General features: G+C 53.6%; 1 protein-coding gene across 12 annotated transcripts in view; it reads left to right on the top strand.

Annotated features, from left to right (window-relative positions):
* TTLL11 (tubulin tyrosine ligase like 11) overlaps positions 1-19,340 on the top strand; it is a 271,423-nt gene that overhangs the window by 92,460 nt on the left and 159,623 nt on the right. For all 12 annotated transcript variants that reach the window (XM_051855633.2, XM_051855651.2, XM_051855655.2 and 9 more), the window contains exons 4-6: positions 6,297-6,872; positions 17,715-17,810; positions 18,615-18,730. In XM_051855633.2, the coding sequence (XP_051711593.2) occupies positions 6,297-6,872; positions 17,715-17,810; positions 18,615-18,730 (788 nt within the window). The remainder of the gene's footprint in view (positions 1-6,296; positions 6,873-17,714; positions 17,811-18,614; positions 18,731-19,340) is intronic.

Raw genomic sequence — 19,340 nt, 5'->3', positions numbered from 1 at the left:
TCGACTTCATCTGCAAACTATTTCTCAGCCCTGCTCCATCCCCCATGTCCCCTGCCAGCCTCCCCCGCTGCCCCTGCTGGTGTGTTTGCCCTGGGGCAGCTGAGAGCCCATGCTACAGCACTGGCCCGATTCTGTTACCTTCTTCCCAGGCCCTTCAGTGAGTCCCCATCACTTGGGGACCTTGTCCAAACTCCCTAAACTGATGATCATCGAGGCCCCTCTCACCTGCTGGCTGTGTGTGGCTTCTGGCAAGTTACTCGAGTCCCTGGGCCTCCGTTTTCCTCACCTGTATAATGGGGTTATTGTGAGGCGTAAGCGAGGTAATACATGGAAAATGCCCAGAGCAGTGCCTGACCGGTACCGCACGCTCCGGAGTGTGTGCGCCTGTGCACTTGTGCCGCTGCTCTGGCCCCTGCTGCTGTCCCCAGTGAAATGGCCACGGGTTCTACGTCCACAGCTCCCCAGACGCATCCCCCTCTGCCCGCCTCCAGAATGCCCGCCGTTGCTGCAGTGTGTTTCTGTTGGAGCGCTCGTCTCCACCAGCTCTGCCCCGTTGCCGAGCCTCCTGCCCGTCCCCTCTGGCCTTGGGTGGCCTTGCTGGGTGACCTTGCCTGCACCCAGAAATTGCCCGAACACTTGTAGGGATTTTCCCTGGGCGCCAGGCTCAGCCCCCGGAGACTGGCAGGGGCTGGCGCCTGCCTCCCACGCTGCGTGCATCCATTTTGCCTCCTGGAGGCTCGTATCTGCGTCAGATCTGCACCTTGTGCCTGTGACCCCCAGGGTCTGGGTTGCTCAGACTGGATGCAGATCCCCCCTAGAGTGGCAAAGGACTGCTCTAACTGGCTCGGACTCCCCTGCCTTCCTCCAGCAGTCATCCTCTTAACCAGCCCCTCACCGCTGATATTAAGGTTTTGTGGCTCCATATCCCAGTTGCTGAACTTCTCCCTCCAAACACGCGCACCTGCTTCTCCCCACCGCCCAGCCGCCGTCCTCAGACGCGTCGTAAATCTCCACGCCAAATCTCCTGCCTTTATAGATCATCCTCCTGCGCTGATCACGGTCGCACGGGATGAACTCCCCAGTGTGATTAATGCCGCCCGCGTGTCTGTAACACAGCCTTCAACCGGGGTGGCGTCCAGATAAATCAGCACTCTGCACTCAGCAGCCGGCTGAAGCCAGGGCCCTTGGTGTGACCCCTCTATTTTACAGGTCCTTCTCACGGTCACACAGCCAGAGAGGACCCAACCACTGGGAGACGAAAAAAGCCACATTGTTTGTTTTCTACTTCAGTACTGTTTCGGACACCAAAATTCTTTCTTTTTTTTAGATGAACAGATTATGATAAGGTACATATAAAATGAAATTAACCAGCTGAATTATTTTTTAAAATTATTTATTTAAAAGGAAGACACACACACACAGAGGGAAAAGACATGGACAGTAGAAGAGATCTTCCATCTCCACAGATCCCTGCGACAGCCAGGTCTGGGCCGGGAGGACGCAGGAGCCTGGAACTCCAACATGCGGGTGGCAGGGGCCCAGGCACGTGGGCCATCATCTGCTGCCTTCCAGGGTGACATTAGCAGGGATCGGGAGCAGAGTCTGGACTTGAACCCAGGAACGCCAGTGTGTGGTGCGGTTGTACCAAGCAGTATCACCGCTAGGCCAAATGCCCACCCCCAGTTTAAGTACTGGTTCAGTGTGCGTTTTAGTGGCATTCAGGGCAGTCACATTATTGTGGGACCACCTTCACCATCCATCTCCACAGCTTCCTTCATTTTTCGAAACTAAAGCACTGTCCCAGTAAAATGCTAACTTCCAGGGCTGGAGTTGTGCCACAGAGGGTTACGCCACCACCTGCAGTGCCGGCAACCCATATGGGTGCAGGTTCGAGTCTGGGCTGCTCCACTTCAGGTCCAGCTCCCTGCTAATGCACCTGGGAAAGCAGTGGAAGATGGCCCAAGTACTTGGACTCCTGCACTCATGTGGGAGACCCAGAACAAGCTCCTGGCTCCTGGCTTCAGCCTGGCCCAGCCCTGACCCTTGCAGCCATTTGGGGGAGTGAACCAGCAGATGGAAGATCTCTCTCTCTCTCTCTCTCTCTCTCTCTCTCTAACTCTGCCTTTCAAATAAATAAAATAAATCATAAAAAATGCTAACTCCTCATTATCCCCTAGAAAGTATCATTGAACTTCCTGTCTCTATGAATTTAGCTACCCTAGGTAGCTAATGAGTGAGTCTTCATGGGTCTGGTTTAGGTCACTTAACATAAGGCCCTCTGGTTTCCCCTGTTGTAGTCTGTGCCAGAATCTTTCTTTCTTAATGATTGAGTCATATTCCATGTTCAGCGTGCTTCTTCAATACCATTCGACATCTTGATATCTAACGGCTAAAGAAGTGTTGGAATTTCAGGCAAGGCGACTTTCCCAGGCTCATTTCCCACACAGCCACTAGGGGGCAGTAAAAGATGCACCAAAATTTTCAATAGCCCCTGACAGTATAGCTAAGTAATCAGGCCACTCCTTCTCCCGTGTGTCTCCTTCAGCCATTCAGGTACACAAGGACGAGGTAATGGAATTCACGTGCAAGGGCAGGTCTGGGTAAAACTAGAAGACCACAAGCTGTAGCCCAAGAGTAACCAGCAAACACCAACGCATGGCGCTCCATCCAGTATGTGGGTGTCGGGTTGTATTTGTGTCTCATTCACCTTAGTCCAGTGACTCACAGACAGAACACACATCAGGCTCAGCCATGGTCATGCCCAGGTCCCTGCTCTGACTTCCTGGGGCTGGGCCAGGGCTGTATTTTCGTTCCTGCTAAGAACCAGGGCATCGGTTCTTGGCATTCCCTGGAGGGAAAGGCTCTTCCGTGAATAAAGCCTCAGAGGAGAGGGCCTGCGGATTCTGAAAAGTCTTTTTCTTTTGAGAGCAGAAGGGACCCAGTGGCCATGGAACCGCGTGCTAACAACTACATATGAGGCTTTCCCTATAGAAAGGCATCTAGGCCAGCGCCGTGGCTCAATGGGCTAATCCTCCGCCTTGCGGCGCCGGCTTACCGGGTTCTAGTCCCGGTCGGGGCGCCAGATTCTGTCCCGGTTGCCCCTCTTCCAGGCCAGCTCTCTGCTGTGGCCAGGGAGTGCAGTGGAGGATGGCCCAAGTGCTTGGGCCCTGCACCCCATGGGAGACCAGGAGAAGCACCTGGCTCCTGGCTTCAGATCAGCGCGGTGCACCAACCACAGCGTGCCAGCTGCGGCGGCCATTGGAGGGTGAACCAACGGCAAAAGGAAGACCTTTCTCTCTGTCTCTCTCTCTCTCACTGTCCACTCTGCCTGTCAAAAAAAAAAAAAAAAAGGCATCTGTAGTTTCACTAGCCGGGAACCCAGACAGAAGAGCTGACACTGGGGCAGTCCTGGTTCCGGCCGACTCAGCACTTGCACATCCAGCTCCAAGACAGCCACGCTCAGGCGCTAAACTGGTCAGCGTGACGCCATAGCTCAGATTTCAAAACTGTCTGGAACCTTGAGTGAATCCTCCCTCCAGGAATCTGGAAGGCGAGACCTTTCACTGTCTGTCTCTAGGGCTAAAAACGGCATGGTGCGCCTGAGGTGGGGTCAGGAGGCCATGGGGCCCAGCATGACCGCCAGCGAAGTTTCCCCTTGGAATTACGCAACGATTGGAAGATGTTAGTCTCCAGGGATCCTTTCAGCTCCCCCTGAATCAACGATTCTGTGGGTATGGGTTTGTAGGTAGCACCCTGGCAAAGAGCGGGAGAAAGATTCAGTAATGCAGTGAATGACAGAGACTATTGACCCTGGAGTATAATTTATTTAAGACACATACGCTGAATTCAAAGGAGAAAATATTGCTCCTGATAAAATATTGAACTACTAGCATCTTTGGCACAGCAAGAGCTTTTCAGAGAGGAAAACCACCCATCAGCGCACCTAACACTGTGCACCTCCTGATCCGTGACCGTCGTCTGTCCAGCCAGCTTGTGTTTACTGTAAAGAGCCAAGTGCAACGACGTTTTGGATGAATATTAAATAACTACCTAAACGTCAAGGTCGCAGTTGCAAGAAGGGCTCAGTGGAAGGCCCTGGGAGGCTTGCATTGATCTCCCATGTTCCTGCCTCAAACCCTGCTGATGGGGGGACCAACTGATACAGACCATGATAAAGGCTTTGAGTGTTTCTCCATTGTTAAAGATCTTTTACAAGCCCAGAGCAAGGAATTGGCAAAAGCTCCACTTAGAAAAATAGGCTGGTCCAAGAGACAAGCACCGGCCATGGTGCAGGTGTCCTGGGTCAGGTGCGCCTGCGCAGGTAGAGGGCTCTGGGCAGCCAGCGTGGGGGCGTGCCATCAGCTCCACCTGCTGGGCCTGCCCTCAGCTGCAGAGTTCCGGAGGGGGCTTCAGGCTGGGCAGAGAGTGTGGCTCCCTCTAAAGTTTGCTGCAGCCCCTGGGCCCTGGTGACAGCCTCCTCTTCTGCTATCCCAGTCTGTCCATTCCCCAGAACTGCATGAAGCATCTCGCATGTGCCTTCAGGGAGTCTTAGTCCATTTTCTTAGTGCCACCTGCTACCGAGTACTTTATAGAGACAAGAACTGTGTCTCTTCTGGTTGCGGAGGCCGGAAGTCCAGTACAAAGACGTACCACCTTTCACTGCACCGGTGAGGGCCTTTCACTGCACTGTAACATGGCAGAGGGCGTCACACGGTGGGACAGACGTGGGGCTCTGCTCCTCCTCTTATAAAGCCCCTGCTGCCACCATGGGGACCCTCTCCTCAGGAACTCAGCTACTCCTCTTTTTTTATATATAAGATTTATTTATTTGGAAGGCAGAGTTAGAGAGAGAGAGAGAGAGAGAGAAATCTTTGGTCTGCTGGTTCACTCCCCAAATGGCCACAATGGCCAGGGCTGGGCCAAATCGAAGCCAGGAGCCAGAAGCTTCTTCTGGGTCTCCCACAAGGTGGCAGGGGCCCAGGCATTTGGGCATTTGCTTTCCCAGACACTTCAGCAGGGACCTGGATTGGAAGTGGAGCAGCCAGGACTCAAACTGGCACCCATATGGGATGCTGGCACTGCAGCCATCAAGTCTGGTCACGTGCCCGGATAATTGTGGGAGTGTCCTGCTGGCCTGGAGCTGGGAGGAGAGCAATGTTGTGGATGACACAGTCCAGTGTCATGAAAATCTCAGCAGATGGAAGAATTGGCCAAGTCTACTAGGGGAACCTGCTGAGGATGGAAACAGTAAAACACGCACTTCCTACGCACCAGCTCTGGGGGGCGTTAGGCTTGGCCCTTAGTGCGGATTCATTTCTCTCATTTTTACAATAGGGGTGGGTTTGAATATCCTTGTTTTTACAGGGAGGGCATGGTAGTGTAGAGGAAGGCACCAAGGTTCTAAAATCATTGATCTGGGGGCCGGCGCTGTGGCACAGCTGGTAAAGCCACTGCCTGTGATGTTGGCATCCCATATGGGCACTGGTTCGAGTCCTGGCTGTTCAGCTTTTAATCCAGTTCCCCATTAATGCAGGACAAGCAGCGAAGGATGACCCAACTGCTTGGGAGACCCAGATGAAGCTCCTGGCTCCTGGCTCTGCCCTGGCCATTGTGGCCATCCTGAGGAGTGAACCAGCGTATGAACGATTTCTCTCTCTCTTTCTCTGCCTTTCAAATGAATAAATCTTTAAAAATGGCAGAAGGCAGAAGTGAGACTTTCGGCCTCCCTCTGGGTATCGGGCTGTGCGTGATGGGCCCCATGCATACACTGTCTCCCGTAACATCTCACCCGTTTCACAGGTGAGCACGGCACAGATAACTTCAGTGACTTGCCCAGGTCACACAGCGAGGAGCAGGGCCCAGATTGTGAGCCCAGGCACCTGACACCTCCCCCCCAACAGCTGCTACACCCTCTCTGTTTCCTGTTTTCTGTGAGGGTTCAACAGGACATCAACCTTTAACCTGACACGGGACCAGGCACGCTGTCGGCACCCATCAGCGGCCTTGAACCTTGTTCAAGGCTATAGCTAGTAACTGGCAAACCAGGACCCAAACCCAGGTCTCGTGATGTCCTATACGCTGCACCCTGTGAGCACAGGAGTGGGAACCATTGGGACGTCACCGTCTCAGCACCCAGGGCGGTTGTCACCTCCAGGGACGCTGATCAGGTGTACCCAGAGAGGCAGCGCAATCCTTTTGTCACTCATCCGCCAAACATTTGCTAAGATCTTTCTCCGTATCGGGGCTCCAGAGCGGGAGAGGGTGTGGGGCTAAGCCGTTCTTCCGTGTCTCCGCAGGTACAAATGGTGAAAGAAGGGGACCCCTCCTGGAAACCCACTTTTATTGTGAAACCTGACGGCGGCTGTCAGGGGGACGGAATCTACCTCATCAAAGACCCCACTGATGCCCGCCTGGCAGGGACCCTGCAGAGCCGGCCGGCGGTGGTCCAGGAGTACATGTGTAAGCCCCTCCTGATCGACAAGCTCAAGTTTGATATTCGCCTGTACGTCTTACTCAAGTCCTTAGACCCGTTGGAGATTTACATAGCCAAAGACGGGCTCTCCAGGTTCTGCACGGAGCCCTACCAGGAGCCCAGCGCCCAAAACCTGCACCACGTCTTCATGCACTTGACCAACTACTCGCTGAACATCCACAGTGGCAACTTCATCCACTCGGACAGCGCGAGCACGGGCAGCAAGAGGACGTTCTCCAGCATCCTCTGCAGGCTGTCTTCCAAAGGCGTCGACATCAAGAAGGTCTGGTCTGACATCATCTCCTTGGTGATCAAGACCGTCATCGCCCTGACTCCAGAGCTCAAAGTCTTCTACCAGTCGGACATCCCCACCGGCAGGCCCGGCCCCACCTGCTTCCAGGTAAGCAGCGCCGGCTTCTGAGCCCGGATGGGACCTGGGGAGGCTGGGGTGGCCAGAGGGTGGGGACCATGGGTGGTGGCACAGAAGCCGGGCTTGGCTTCCAGCTTGCTAGTTCCCTCCTGTTCCTAATGAGACGAGGGTCATAGTACTTAGCTCAGAGGACCCCGATGCGAGCTCCATGAGATGACTACGCAAGGCAGAGCGCCACTCGTGCACTCGATAGTTGGCTCCGCTTCCTTGTTGGTAGGGGCCAGGCGCTGCTGTAGGCACTAGGGAGAGGACCCCTGCTGGCTGATGCATCAAGTCTGTGGGGCAGGAGACAAATAATTAAAAATGCCGTTACGAGAAAGTGCTGGGAGTGCTAGGCCAGAACAGGACGCACAGTGGGTACTGCGAGACTGCGTTCTCTGGGAGGGAGGGACAGGTGCGGCCAGGAAGGGCCTCCCCGCCAAATGGCCGTTCAGCTGGAGCCTGAAGGAGGAGTCAGAAGAGGCAAGGGCTGGGTGGGGCGGGGGAGCAGTGCAAGTGGTTTTCACCCTGGAATGCAAAAGGGAGGTGCAATGTGTCCGAGGCACCGCAGGGAGTTCAGGATGGTTAGAGGGAGGGGAGGGCAGATGGGGTGGGAAAGGCAGGTAGGGGCGAGTTGGGCAGAGCCTGGCCACCCGAGGACTCTAAGCAAGGGTCGGATGCACCCAGATAGGCAGTGTGTCTGCAGAGTGGGGAACAGATGGAGGCCAGCCTGGAGGAGGCAGAGACTTGCTTGCTTCCAAGAGAGGATGCTGGCTGGGGTTAGGAGGTCTTGGTGGGGAGGGAGGGGCTGCATCTGCCTGAGGGCCGTGTGTAGAGGGTGAAGGGCTGCACCTGGTGACTGTGTGGGGCTGGGGAGAGAGATGGCACCACGGAGGGGCGGGGATGACCCAGACTGACTCGCAGGTGGCTCAGGCACTGGCTTGATTGGACGGAGGCCACCCATAGGGGACCAGGCTTGTCGGGGGGGAGGTTGGGAGTTGGACTTGAAGTGCCCATGTGCTATCCAAGTGGACAGGCGGAGCAGGCTGACGGATATTTGGGCCCGGAGTTCAGGAGAGAGAGGTCCGGGCTAGAGACAGAGATGAATGCTGAAGACAGCAGGGGCGGGACAGGGCCTCAGACAAGGACACCACTTGACAGGGGGTGGACAGGGGATGCTAAGCAGCAGCAGTGCATGGAGACCGAGATGGGGTTCTCGGGAGAGGACCTGTCCCCGGATGCCAGGGCAGGGGCACTGGGAGAAGTGGACAGACCCCTGTCCGACGCTGGGGAGACGCAGCTGAGCCCAGCACTGAAGCCATCCGCTGGACTTGCAAACGAGGGGCCTGCTGGGCGCTTGTCAGCTGTGAGAGTGGGCTGGAAGGACTTGGGGAAGGAGAGCGCAGTGGGCCAGCGGCTGTGGGGTCCAGGCGCTCAGTGGGCACATGCTGGTCTGCCACCTGTGGAAGAAGAGTGGCAGGAGAAGCCGAGAAGGGTGGCTCTGGGACCCTCTCCATCGCGTCTTTAAGGTCATCTTGTGAAAGTCGACATGCAAAAAAGGACACGCAGGACATCCTTGTAAGCCACAAGGCAGAGCAACAAAACCATCAGTCCCGCCCTGCCCCAGGCCCTCCACTGAGTGCACCTCTCCCCATCCTGCGCCCCACCCAGCCCATAAGTGGCCTTACTCTGAGGTTCGTGTTGACCGTTCCCTTGCTTTGAAACAAGCACTTTCCTCTCGCGAGAGGGTACCCATGAGGAATCCCTTGGCCTGTCCTGCACAAGGCTTTAGAAAGATGGTGTTGGAAAGCAAGCAGGCGGGGCCGGTGCTGTGGTGTAGTGGAAAAAGCCGCCGCCTGCAGTGCCAGCATCCCATAAGGGCACAGGTTCAAGTCCCGGTTGCTCCACTTCCAATCCAGCTCTCTGCTGTGGCCTGGGAAAGCAGCAGTAGAAGATGGCCCAACTGCTTGGGCCCCTGCATCCACATGGGAGACCCGGAAGAAGCTCCTGGCTCCTGGCTTCGGATCAGTCCAGCTCTGGCCATTGCGGCCATTTGGGGAGTGAATCAGTGGATGGAAGACTTCTCCCTCTCTCACTCTCTGTAACTCTTAAAAAAAAAAAAAAGCAAGCAAGCAGGCTTCTGCCACCTTCTTTGCCACCACGTGCGCTACCACAGAGGCCCCCATGGCTGTGCGCCGTGCTCTGTTCCGCTGGTGCTCGGGTGATTTCTCCATTCTGGCGAGGAGCACAGGGGTTGCTTCCAGTCTGTGATGGGAGGGGGGAGGGAGCGATGCTGTGCTGCTAACAGATGGGGCGTCCTGCACCCCACAGCGGCAGAGGACTGGACCCCAAGTGCAGCCCCAAATGCGGCGATGCTCCCCTGGGGCCCATGCACCGGTGAGCAGCCTTGCCAGGATAGGGGAGCCTGGGGTAGAGGTGGGGGCATCTGGGCAGTGATCAGTCCCGGGAGGGGGTGATTATCGTCCAAAAGTCTGTCCTCAGGCATGAAGACCCCAGGCCCCTGGTTCCCAGGCAGGATGTCCAGCTCAGCTCTTGGGTCTGTGGGCTGAACATAGAGCCAGCGTTGTGGTGCAGCTAAGCTATGCCGCCACTTGCCATGCCAGCACCCAGTATCGGAGCGCCAGTTTGAGTCCCGGCTGCTCTGCTTTCTATCCAGCTCCCTGCTAATGTGCCTGGGAAGTAAGCAGGAAATGGCCCAAGGACTTGGACCCCTGCCACCCATGTGGGAGCCCTGGGGGTGGAGTTCTGGGCTCCTGGCTTCAGCCTGGCTGTTGTGGCCTTTGGGAGTGAACCAGCGGATGGATGACCTCTCTCTCTCCCTCTCTTTCTGTCTCTCTACCCTTCAAATGAATGAAGTATCTTTTTAAAAAGACATTAGAAGTATAGCAGAACTTAGAGGTAGGACAAGAGAAAACAAGGGCGCAGCATTGAGAAGTTATGACAGGAGCATGGGAGCTAGTGGTTAAGACCTGCTTAGGGTGCCCACATCCATGTCAGAGCACCTGGGTTCAGTACCCAGCTCCGCCCCTGCTACCAGCTTCCTGCTATTGCATTCCTGGGGAGGCAACAGGTGATGGTTCAGTGTCCAGGCTCCAGCCATCCTCATGTGAGACCTGAGTGGTTCTCAGTTCCCAGCTGTGACACCAGCACAGCACCAGCCAGCAGGCATTTGGGGTAGGGAGATGAACGGGCAGATGGGAGCTCTCTCTCTTGGGCTCTCTCTCTCTCTCTCTCTCTCTGTGTCTCCCCCCATATCATTGTCTCTCTGCCTCTCCAATAAATAACTTTTTTAAAGTAAGGGCAAAGGAGATGGTTGCAACGTGGACACATCCGTGGGCCATCCTGGGGGCCCTTGTGGTCACATCTGTTTGACAGTGACAGCTATTCCAGGACTATGATGTGGGCCTGGCAGGCACAGCCAAGCCACAGGCCCCTGGCCTGGCCAGAGTGGCAGGGTGGAGGGCCAGGATGGCTGTTTTGCTACTTGTCTTTGGGCTGCATGGGGCAGCCATCTGGGTGGATCCGGGACAGACAGGGAGGAAGCCACTGGTTTGGACAGATCATATCCAGCATTCGCAACCACAGCCTGGGGGCCGTTTCCACCGCTTGGCCACACTAAATGCTTCCAGGCCTGGGGTGAGAACAGGGGCATGGGGCTGGAATTTAGCAAAGCTCAAGGACAAGGACTTCCTCTTTGCAGCTGTGTGGCCTTAGGCAATGTGTTTACCATGCTGAGCCTCCACTTCTTTTTCTGTCCATCACCTACTCCCTTCCCTACCTGCCGGTGAAAGTGCTTTGACAAGGAATAAAATGCGAGATGTTTGCAACTTATTTCCCCATGATTTCAGTTGCACAGAGATGGTCAGAAAAAACATTGTCCTCTCTTTCCCCATTCTGGTTGCTGTTAGAACACTTGGTAGCTTGGGTGTGGAATGCCTGAACTGACTTGGAATCCAAAAGTTGAGGGACCCACTATGGTTCTGCTGTTGACTCGCTGTGTGGTCTGGCGTGAGTCCCTTAACATCTCTGTGCCTTGCTTTCTTCCCAGGGTTCTTGTCCAGTTCATGCAGATAATGATTATGAGGCGTCTGCAAGCTATAGCATCCTGCAGAAATTTAACAACTGATTTCTTCCCCCTGTAGCCCCTCCCACTTGTCGCCAGGGCCTGGCCGGTGTGCAGCATTCCGGAACATAACCTCCAGCCGATGAAATTACACTTCTCTTAAACATGTGACCGTGACCCCTTTTCAATCAAAGCCACAATAGCTACTTGGGAAACTGGGAGGGCCTGGAGCAGCTCCTGGCACTGCTCAGGCTGTGGGCAGCTGTCCTGTAATCTGTTGCCCAGGAACATGGTGGCCCTGTCATTCCAGCCTGTCCCCTGTCATTGCTCCAGCAGCCCCCTGGCCGCGTCCCCACGTGTCACCCTTCCTGAGGGCAGTCAGTGGTGTGACCCTGGCCAAAGCAGCAGGGTCCTTCTGGCTGTTGACGCTTCATGGGGCAGAAATACACAGGCACAGAGACAAGGCTTCCGGCTCAGCTTCCAGAACATTCCATGGCTCGGTCTGGATCTTCCTCCAGCTTCCTGTGTCAGTTCTCTCCTTGGCCTGTGGTTCTTTCCCGCAGGTTTCTGGAGGAGATGCCTTTCCTAAATCCTAAGATGCTTCTCCTACCTTCCATCCCAGACACCCCAAGGAAGGAGTGTAGTGGTCAAGGGCTGGGTTTTGCTCTGAGCTATTCCAGCTACGCCTTCCAGCAACTCCAGCAGGTGAGCTTGGAAAGTTACCCTTCCTTAGCCTCCACTTCCTGATCTGCAGAGAGAGGTCATTTTTTGTGTGCACCTCCCAGAGTTCTCGATAGCTCAAACAAGAGGGAATCCAGGGGCCCCTCATCACAGTACTTAGCACATAGTGGTCACTTAGTAAATGGCAGGTTTAATGACTGTCATTACATTGTTTGTTTTCTGTAACAGTGGCTCCCAAACCCGTCTATAACTTATAGCCTTGAAGTTAAAGGAAATCATGTAATATTCATATTTCAAAGCTTATTTTTTATTTGAAACACAAAATGAGAGAGACAGAGAGAGAGGGAGAGAGGGAGAGGGGGAGAGAGGGAGAGAGGGAGAGAAGGAGAGAGGGGAGAGAGGGAGAGAGGGAAGAGAGGGAGAGAGAGGACGGAGGGGAGGGAGGGGAGAGAGGGGAGAGATGGAGAGAGGGATCTTCCATCTGGTTCAGCCCCCAAATGCCCACAACTCAGGGCTGGGCCAGGCTGAAGCCAGGAGCCAGGAATTCCATCTGAGTCTCTCACATGGGTGGCAAGGACCCAACACTTGAACCATCACCTGCTGCCTCCCAAGGGTGCAGGATTGGAAGCAGAGGCAGTACTCAATCCCAGGCGCTCTGACCTGGGGGTTCACACATCCCAAATGTCAGCTTCACCACAGTGCCCACCCTGAAATGGTCACGTTTAGATCAGAACACCAGTGTCCCAAGGAGTGTAATTTGAAAACAGAGCCCGAAATTTTTGACCTCTTAGCCTGCCCCAAGTTCAGCTTTTCTTTACCCTACCTGAGCCCTTGAAATCCTATGAAACTGATCCGATTCTGTCTCTTGGACATCACACGTGCCTCCCCAGTTCTGCTGTTGAGTTCGCATCTGTGTTGGCTGATCCGGCCAAGTGGAGCAGCCGGGACTCGAACCAGCATCCATATGGGATACTGGCATCGCAGGCGGCAACCTTACCTGTGATGCCACAGCACCAGCCTCTATACCCCTATACTTGACTTCTCCTCAAGCTCTAGACAGGTAAACCCCACTGCCCAACTTAATCTTGCATGGCTGGTAGGCATCAAACACTTGGCATGTCTAGAGTCAGATTCTCGACTTCCTTCCCTAATCTCTCTGTTGCCTGTTATGGTTTGCACATGGTTTTCCCCCACGAACTCATGCAGGAAGTTTAATCCTGTCTCACATTCGTGGGATTAAGAGAGTAGACATTTGATCTGCCTGGAGTGTTTACAGGCGGGGTCTCTGGAAAGTGACCGCATTAGCCCAGGCCGTTAGAGGAGAGCCCCTATTACTGCATCCTGATGGCTTTATAAGGAGAAGGAGACAAACCAGACACACACAGGCCTGCATGCTCCCTGTCTCCCTCCATGTGCTGCTCTGTGCCACCTGAGACTGCCAGCAAGAAGCCCAGATGAGGCCCCTGGGTTTTGCACCTCGACAACCATAAGCCAGAATAAACCTCTTTTCTTTATAAAGCAGCTGGCCTCGGGTATTTCATTACAGCAACAAAATGCTGACCAATGCACAATGGTCCTTCCTGTTCCAGTGAAGGGCACTCAGTCGGTTACTCAGACCAGAAACCCGAGTCGTCCTTATTTTTCTCATCCTCTCCTCCCCACGTCCAATCCATCAGCAGTTCTGCAAATAGGCTTTCCAATATACCCCACTTCTAACCAGCTCTGCTGCTGTCACCACCTCTGCCCAGCAGCCCTCACCTGGCACTTGGACTACAGCAATGGCCTCTTAACTGATGTCCAGGTTTCCACCCTTGCTGCCAATAGCCTTCCTCTCACTGTAGCCAAACAGATCCTTTTAAAACACAAGTTGGATCAAATTACTTCCCATGCCTAAATCTTCGAACGACTTTTTTAAAAAGAGAGAGAGATTTTATTTCTTTGAAAGATGGAATCACAGAGAAAGAAGGAGACACACACACAGGCCAAGAGATCTTCCATCCATCGGGACACTCCCCAACTTGCTGCATCAGCCAGGGCTGGGCCAGGCTGAAGCCAGGAGTGCAGAACTCCATCCTGGTCTCTCACATGGGTGGCAAGGACCCAAGCATTCAAGCCATCTTAAACTGCTTTCCCAGGCCAATTAGCAGGGAGCTGGGTCCGCAGTGGAGCAGCCACGACTTGAACTGGCTCTGCAGTATGGGATGCCGGTGTCACAGGTGGTGGCTTAACCCACTGCACCCTAACACAGGCCCTCTCCAGTGACCTGTCCATTGCACTTAAAATCCTGGCTCCTTCTCATGGTCTGCAAGGTGCAACATGACTTCCCCCTGTCTGTCTGTCTGACCCCGTGCCCTGCCACTCTCTGTCTTGCTCACTCCCTGCTGCCCCCTCTTCCCCAGTCCTTCAGAAAGGACTTATTCTCTCACTTCATTCCTCCCCGATCCATACGTCCTCTCCTGAGACATTTGCTTCTGATCATGCGGGGGTAACAACTTAGCCTCCTTCTGCAAAGAACCAGATGATGAGAAATCTAGATGCAAATGTATGCAAAATAAGTGTTTGAGAAGCAGCATCTCAGCACGGTGATCCTTGAGAGACGGATGAGGGGGAAAGCAAGCCGAGTCCTGTGGTTGCCCCAGCTTGAGTCTGGGGGAAATTTCTAGATCGTGGGCACAGGAAGAGTGAGCCTTAATGGAGACCAGTGACCTCAATGAACTGAGGAGCTGGAGGTCAAAGTTGGGGAAGGCAAAAGTGACCACGAGTTGTGGGGCAGAGTTTTGGACAGGGGTCTGCATGAAATCCCTGTGGACCTCTGTGGAGCCCACGGCCGAGCAGGTGTGGCGTGTTCATCTGCAAACCCCTGCAAAGAACGACCTGGAACTAATAAGCTGAACAAGCTCCAGGGCTCCCACAGAGCAGGGGCAGTGGTCAAGCTCTTAACAGCCGGTGGGGAGAGTCCTTGGTGATCGCTGGGAGCCTTCAATCCAGACATAAAGAAGCTCTGTCTTGACGTGTGGGGTGGAATTCCCGCCAAGACGAGGGTCACTCTAGGACCATCCCAGTCAACCTTCAACAACAGGATCCGGAGGCATCAGGTCTGCAAACAGCTTGATTGCTAAAATAAAGCCCAGCACCTAGAAAGGCAGACAAGGCCCAGACACTCAGCACTGCACCATCACGATGTCCAGCACCCAACTCATTTATAAAAGTCACTAAACATTGCACCAAGTAGGAAAAACTAACCTATACCAGAGGGAAAACCATTCAATGGAAACAGACCCAGAAATGTTAGAAATGAAGCAACTCATAGGGAAAGCATGTTAAAAGCAGCTTTTATAAATCTGTAGGAAAATCTGAGCTTCCTAAAAAGAGGAATGCAAGCTCTTAGAAAGAACCCAGGGAAGAACTTCCACAGAAATAAAGGAAATATCTTCAATGAAAATTTTGCTGGTTGGGATTAATAGCAGATACTGAATAAGAAATCATCAGTGTGAACTTGAAGACATAGCAAGTAGAATCCACAGTTCAACAGAAAGCATAAAGTCACAGGGGGACAAAAAGGAGCCATTTCTCAGTGAACTAGGATACAATTCTAGGTGGGCTAACCTATGTATAATTGGAGTCCCAGCATGGAACAGAGAAGGAAGGTACAGAAAAATATTTGATGAAATAATGGCCAAAAATTTCCAAATTTGATAAAAATGATCAAAAACCACTATACAAGAAGCTAAAAAAAAAAAAAAAGCTCCAAGTAGGGTACTCACCACACATGCACACATTACACACACACACAAAGCTGCCAGAGAGAAAAGATGCATTATGTTTAGAAGAACAAAGAATAACGGCAAGGCTGTCACCAGAAACTATGCTAGCCAGGAGACACTGGAATGGCAAAGGCCACCCTGGTTGAAAGCCCTTCCCTAGCCATCCTACCTGGATCACCAAGCCCTCTTCCCACTCACGGGGTCACACTCTGCATTCTTACCTTGCTCTAATTAACTTGCTCTCGGTCTCTTGCCCTCTATATGGGAGCTCCAAAGGGGCAGGAGCTTTATGGTGCTCACCACTGTATCCCGAGTGGCTAGAACGGTGCCTGGTATTCAGTAGGTGCCCAATCAGTATGTGAGCACCCCTGCCAGGCAGGAGTGTAAAACAGGCAGAGAACAGCCAAGCATCCTACAGCCATTACAAGTGCTGCACACCTTGAGCCCGAGATACGCTGCAGTCATGAGTGTTGGACAGAAAGCTGGAGTGTGGCAGATTCTGGGCCATGGAGGGATTTGTAGGGCAGGGATCTGTGGCGCGGAGGCCACCAGGCTGAGAGAGTTCCAGCGCAAACTTCGGAGCTGTGGCCCAAAGAAAGAGGCAGCGAGCGAGGCTGGTAAAGGTTAGGGCTGCGGCCTCAGCGCCATCACACAGCCCAGGCGAGGTCCCAGGTGAGGCCGGTGATGTCACTGCATCCCGCAGGGCTCATCGCTCACCTCCCCTTGTCATCTATTATTCAGCAGATCTGTAACGCATGTCACATTTTCGGCCGACTTCCCAGCCCTTTCTTTTCACGACCACGGGAAGAAAAATAGAGTGAGGGTGACTTTGCTCAACTTTCCATCCTTACTGCTCTTCTTGAAAAATAACCTCATCTCGAATCGTCCCCTGCAATGGCCGTCCAGGGCCCCGATATCATTAGTAAGGACAGAGCTCCGGTTGAATAATGATCACCTAACTAATGCGTCTACTACGGACAAGCCAGTGACTTCCCCCGACTTTTCTGCTGAAGCCCACAGACGAGAGGAGTCTTCAAACTCTTTATCTTTTTTTCCCCCTCCTTTTATTCTCCACGTTATTTTTGGAGACTTTGGGGTTCTGTCAATTGTGTCAGCCACTTTCCACGTTATCACTTCTCTAAAGATAATGAGAGTCCTTCCGAGAATCTGAAGTCCTCGGAGCCCGAGCCTGAATCTAATTAGGAGCAGCCAGCTCAAGGAGGAGGAAGAATTACCCAGGTGAAGGTGTTTCAGGCAGAGACCGGGGTACACACGAGGGGCTGTCCCTTCCCCGTCCCAGGGCCTGGAAGGAACTGAAAGACGCAGGCACATGCTGGGGTCAAGGACAGGCGTGCAACAACTGGTGCCGCAGTGAGCCGGCTCGGGGGTGCAGGGCCAGGACACAGGTGCGGGACCTGCGCTCAGAAGGGCTGCGTGCCTGGTTTCACAGCGTGCTGTCCACGTCAAGCATCTGTTCATGCTCTTTGAACAAGGGTCCCTGCGTGATCTCGCCTCCGATCACACACGCGTTGTGGTCAGTCCTGCGTGGGTACGAAATCTAGCTGGGTAGTCTTGGGGCAATCCACTGGCCTCGGCAACTCCATTTCTGCATGATGGAGAGCACCACTCCTCCTTGCAAGCCGCCGTCACGATGGTTCCATCCGCTTGTGAAGAGTTGTGCGATAACTGGTGCCTCCTGGGTGTCTAATAAATCCTTCCTTCTCCTTAACCAGTAGAGTGTAGCAGAATCACCTGCAGGATGTGGTGGTTTTTTTTTTTTTTTTTTTTTTTCCTTTTCCAAATCCATTTGCTTGAGCCTGTGACGCGGGGTTGGGGATGCTGTGGCTTTGAAAGGGTTCCCTTATGTGACGCTGGTGTGTTCTCCAGATTAAGCGAGTCAGCCCTAAGTGTCCAGGGACCTGGGCACCAAAGCAGCTTGACAGAGGAGGCAGAGGGGGGAACTGACGGACGACTGCTGATCCCTAACACCGTCAGAAGAAAGAGGCCCGCCTCTTGTAGAGCCCCTGCACAGATGGTGCTGGAATGCACGGTGGGGACGCAGCCCATTGCCCAGGCTCCTGGAAGAGCGTCTGCCGCCCGTTAGGTCTGACAAGCGCACCCGGAGGAGCAGGGGCTGCGGACAAACAAACGAAAAAAGGCCGGGTCAAGGCCAAGGTTGGGGGCCGAGTTTGAGCGTGTTTTTCACTTCGTGACCCTAAGGGCCCTATGCAGTTCCTGAAAGGAAACTGTGGCTGGGGGGCGGGGGTTGGGGGGAGTAATTCTGAGTTATGTTCATCCCGCCAGATTCTAGGCTTCGACATCCTCCTGATGAAAAACTTGAAGCCCGTGCTCCTGGAAGTCAACGCCAACCCCAGCATGAGAATTGAGCACGAGCAAGAGGTGAGAGCCGTGAGCCTCCCGTGGGCGGCGCTACCCCGCCCCGCCCCGCCCTCCTCTCCTGCCGCCCCCTTGGCTAAGCAAGACCCTGCGTAGCCACGTTCCACAGCAAAGTTCTGCTTAAGTCAGATCCTCTGTGTGTGTGTGTGTGTGTGTGTGTGTGTGTGTGCGTGTGTGCGTGCGCGCGTACACGCATGCGCTCTGAGCACAGTCTATTAATATAAGACCCATCCGACCTATGGTGATTTCCCAGCATGCTGTTCTTCCCATCTTTAAGGTCTGAAACTCAGGCAGCGGAGCCTTTCCATCAGTTCTGACATGAACTAATTAGTTAGCCTCAGGAGATGAACTAATTGAAATTCTATGAATATGATTTAGCCGTGTCGACATGCTTGAATCACTAAGATAAATAGTATATCTAATAGTGGCGAGATATCTTTTCTCCTCCCCACTCTAAAGTGCATTTTAAAAGTTAGAAGGAAATCCAGTAAATGTTGAGTTTTTTTTTGGGGGGGGTGGGGAGTAGGGGATTACTTGGTTTCTTTTCATGCTCTTAACCCCTCTCCATACTTCCAGGTTTTCTACAGTGGACATGTCTAGTTCTGGTAATCTGAAAGACATCATGCTATTTCCCCTCTTCTGTATTTTGTGGGCTTACGAGAGGACATGGACGTTTAAAAGTGCAGTAAAGGGAACCTTTAATCTCTCCTGTAGCTGAGCACAGGCGAAACTTCCCCGGGCGAGCACTTGAGCTAGCTGGCGCTGCACCAGGGTCCCCACCGTAACTCGGACCCCTCCCCCTTGAAGCTTTCCCCAGGGGTGTTTGAGAATGTCCCCAGCGTTGTCGACGAGGAAGTGAAGGTGGCTGTGATCAGAGACACGCTGCGCCTCATGGACCCTCTGAGGAAGAAGAGAGACAACCAGTGAGTGTTTTTTATGCCCCCTCTTTCTATCGACCCCGCCAGCTAACCAGCTGCATACCCTGAGCAGGTAAGTTAAGTCTTGGAACCTTGTTAGGAGTCACATTTAGGAGATTTGCATTTTAAGCAACATAATCAATTCTATTTTTCGGTTTATAAATATCAACCCCCAAGCAACCCGTGACTCAAAATCAGGAGTAGCTTGACCAATGGGGGTCAGCTGGTGAATCCCTAGCTGAGGATTAGCCTGGCCGGAAAGGCTCTTCTGAGAACCCAGTCTCCCCAGGTGGTAGGCTCTCCCCTGCCCCCTGCTCCTCTTTGCAAGCCAGAAATCCCAGGAAGAGCAAGACAAAATACAGGAGGAGGGTGCCACAGGACACGGGCCACAGGACATGGTAAGGGTTGCTTCCTTTTGATTTTCTTCTCGTTCCTTGCTTTCTTGCAACGTAAGATTTTGGTTTCAGCATTTGCAATTGAGGCAATGTACTCAATGTCTGGCAGCTCTTTTTCGTACAGGTTAGAGTTCTCCCCTCTTCCTTGCCACCAGGGGGGTGACTCTGGGGTGCAGGTGTGTGTGGGGGTGTGCCTTGTGCCTCCCTGTGGGACAACCGCC

The sequence above is a fragment of the Oryctolagus cuniculus genome, chromosome 1, assembly GCF_964237555.1.
Source record: "Oryctolagus cuniculus chromosome 1, mOryCun1.1, whole genome shotgun sequence".
In the NCBI taxonomy this organism is placed as follows: domain Eukaryota; kingdom Metazoa; phylum Chordata; class Mammalia; order Lagomorpha; family Leporidae; genus Oryctolagus; species Oryctolagus cuniculus.
The sequence above is the reverse complement of the archived record's forward strand: the minus strand, read 5'-3'. Positions and strand labels throughout refer to the sequence as shown.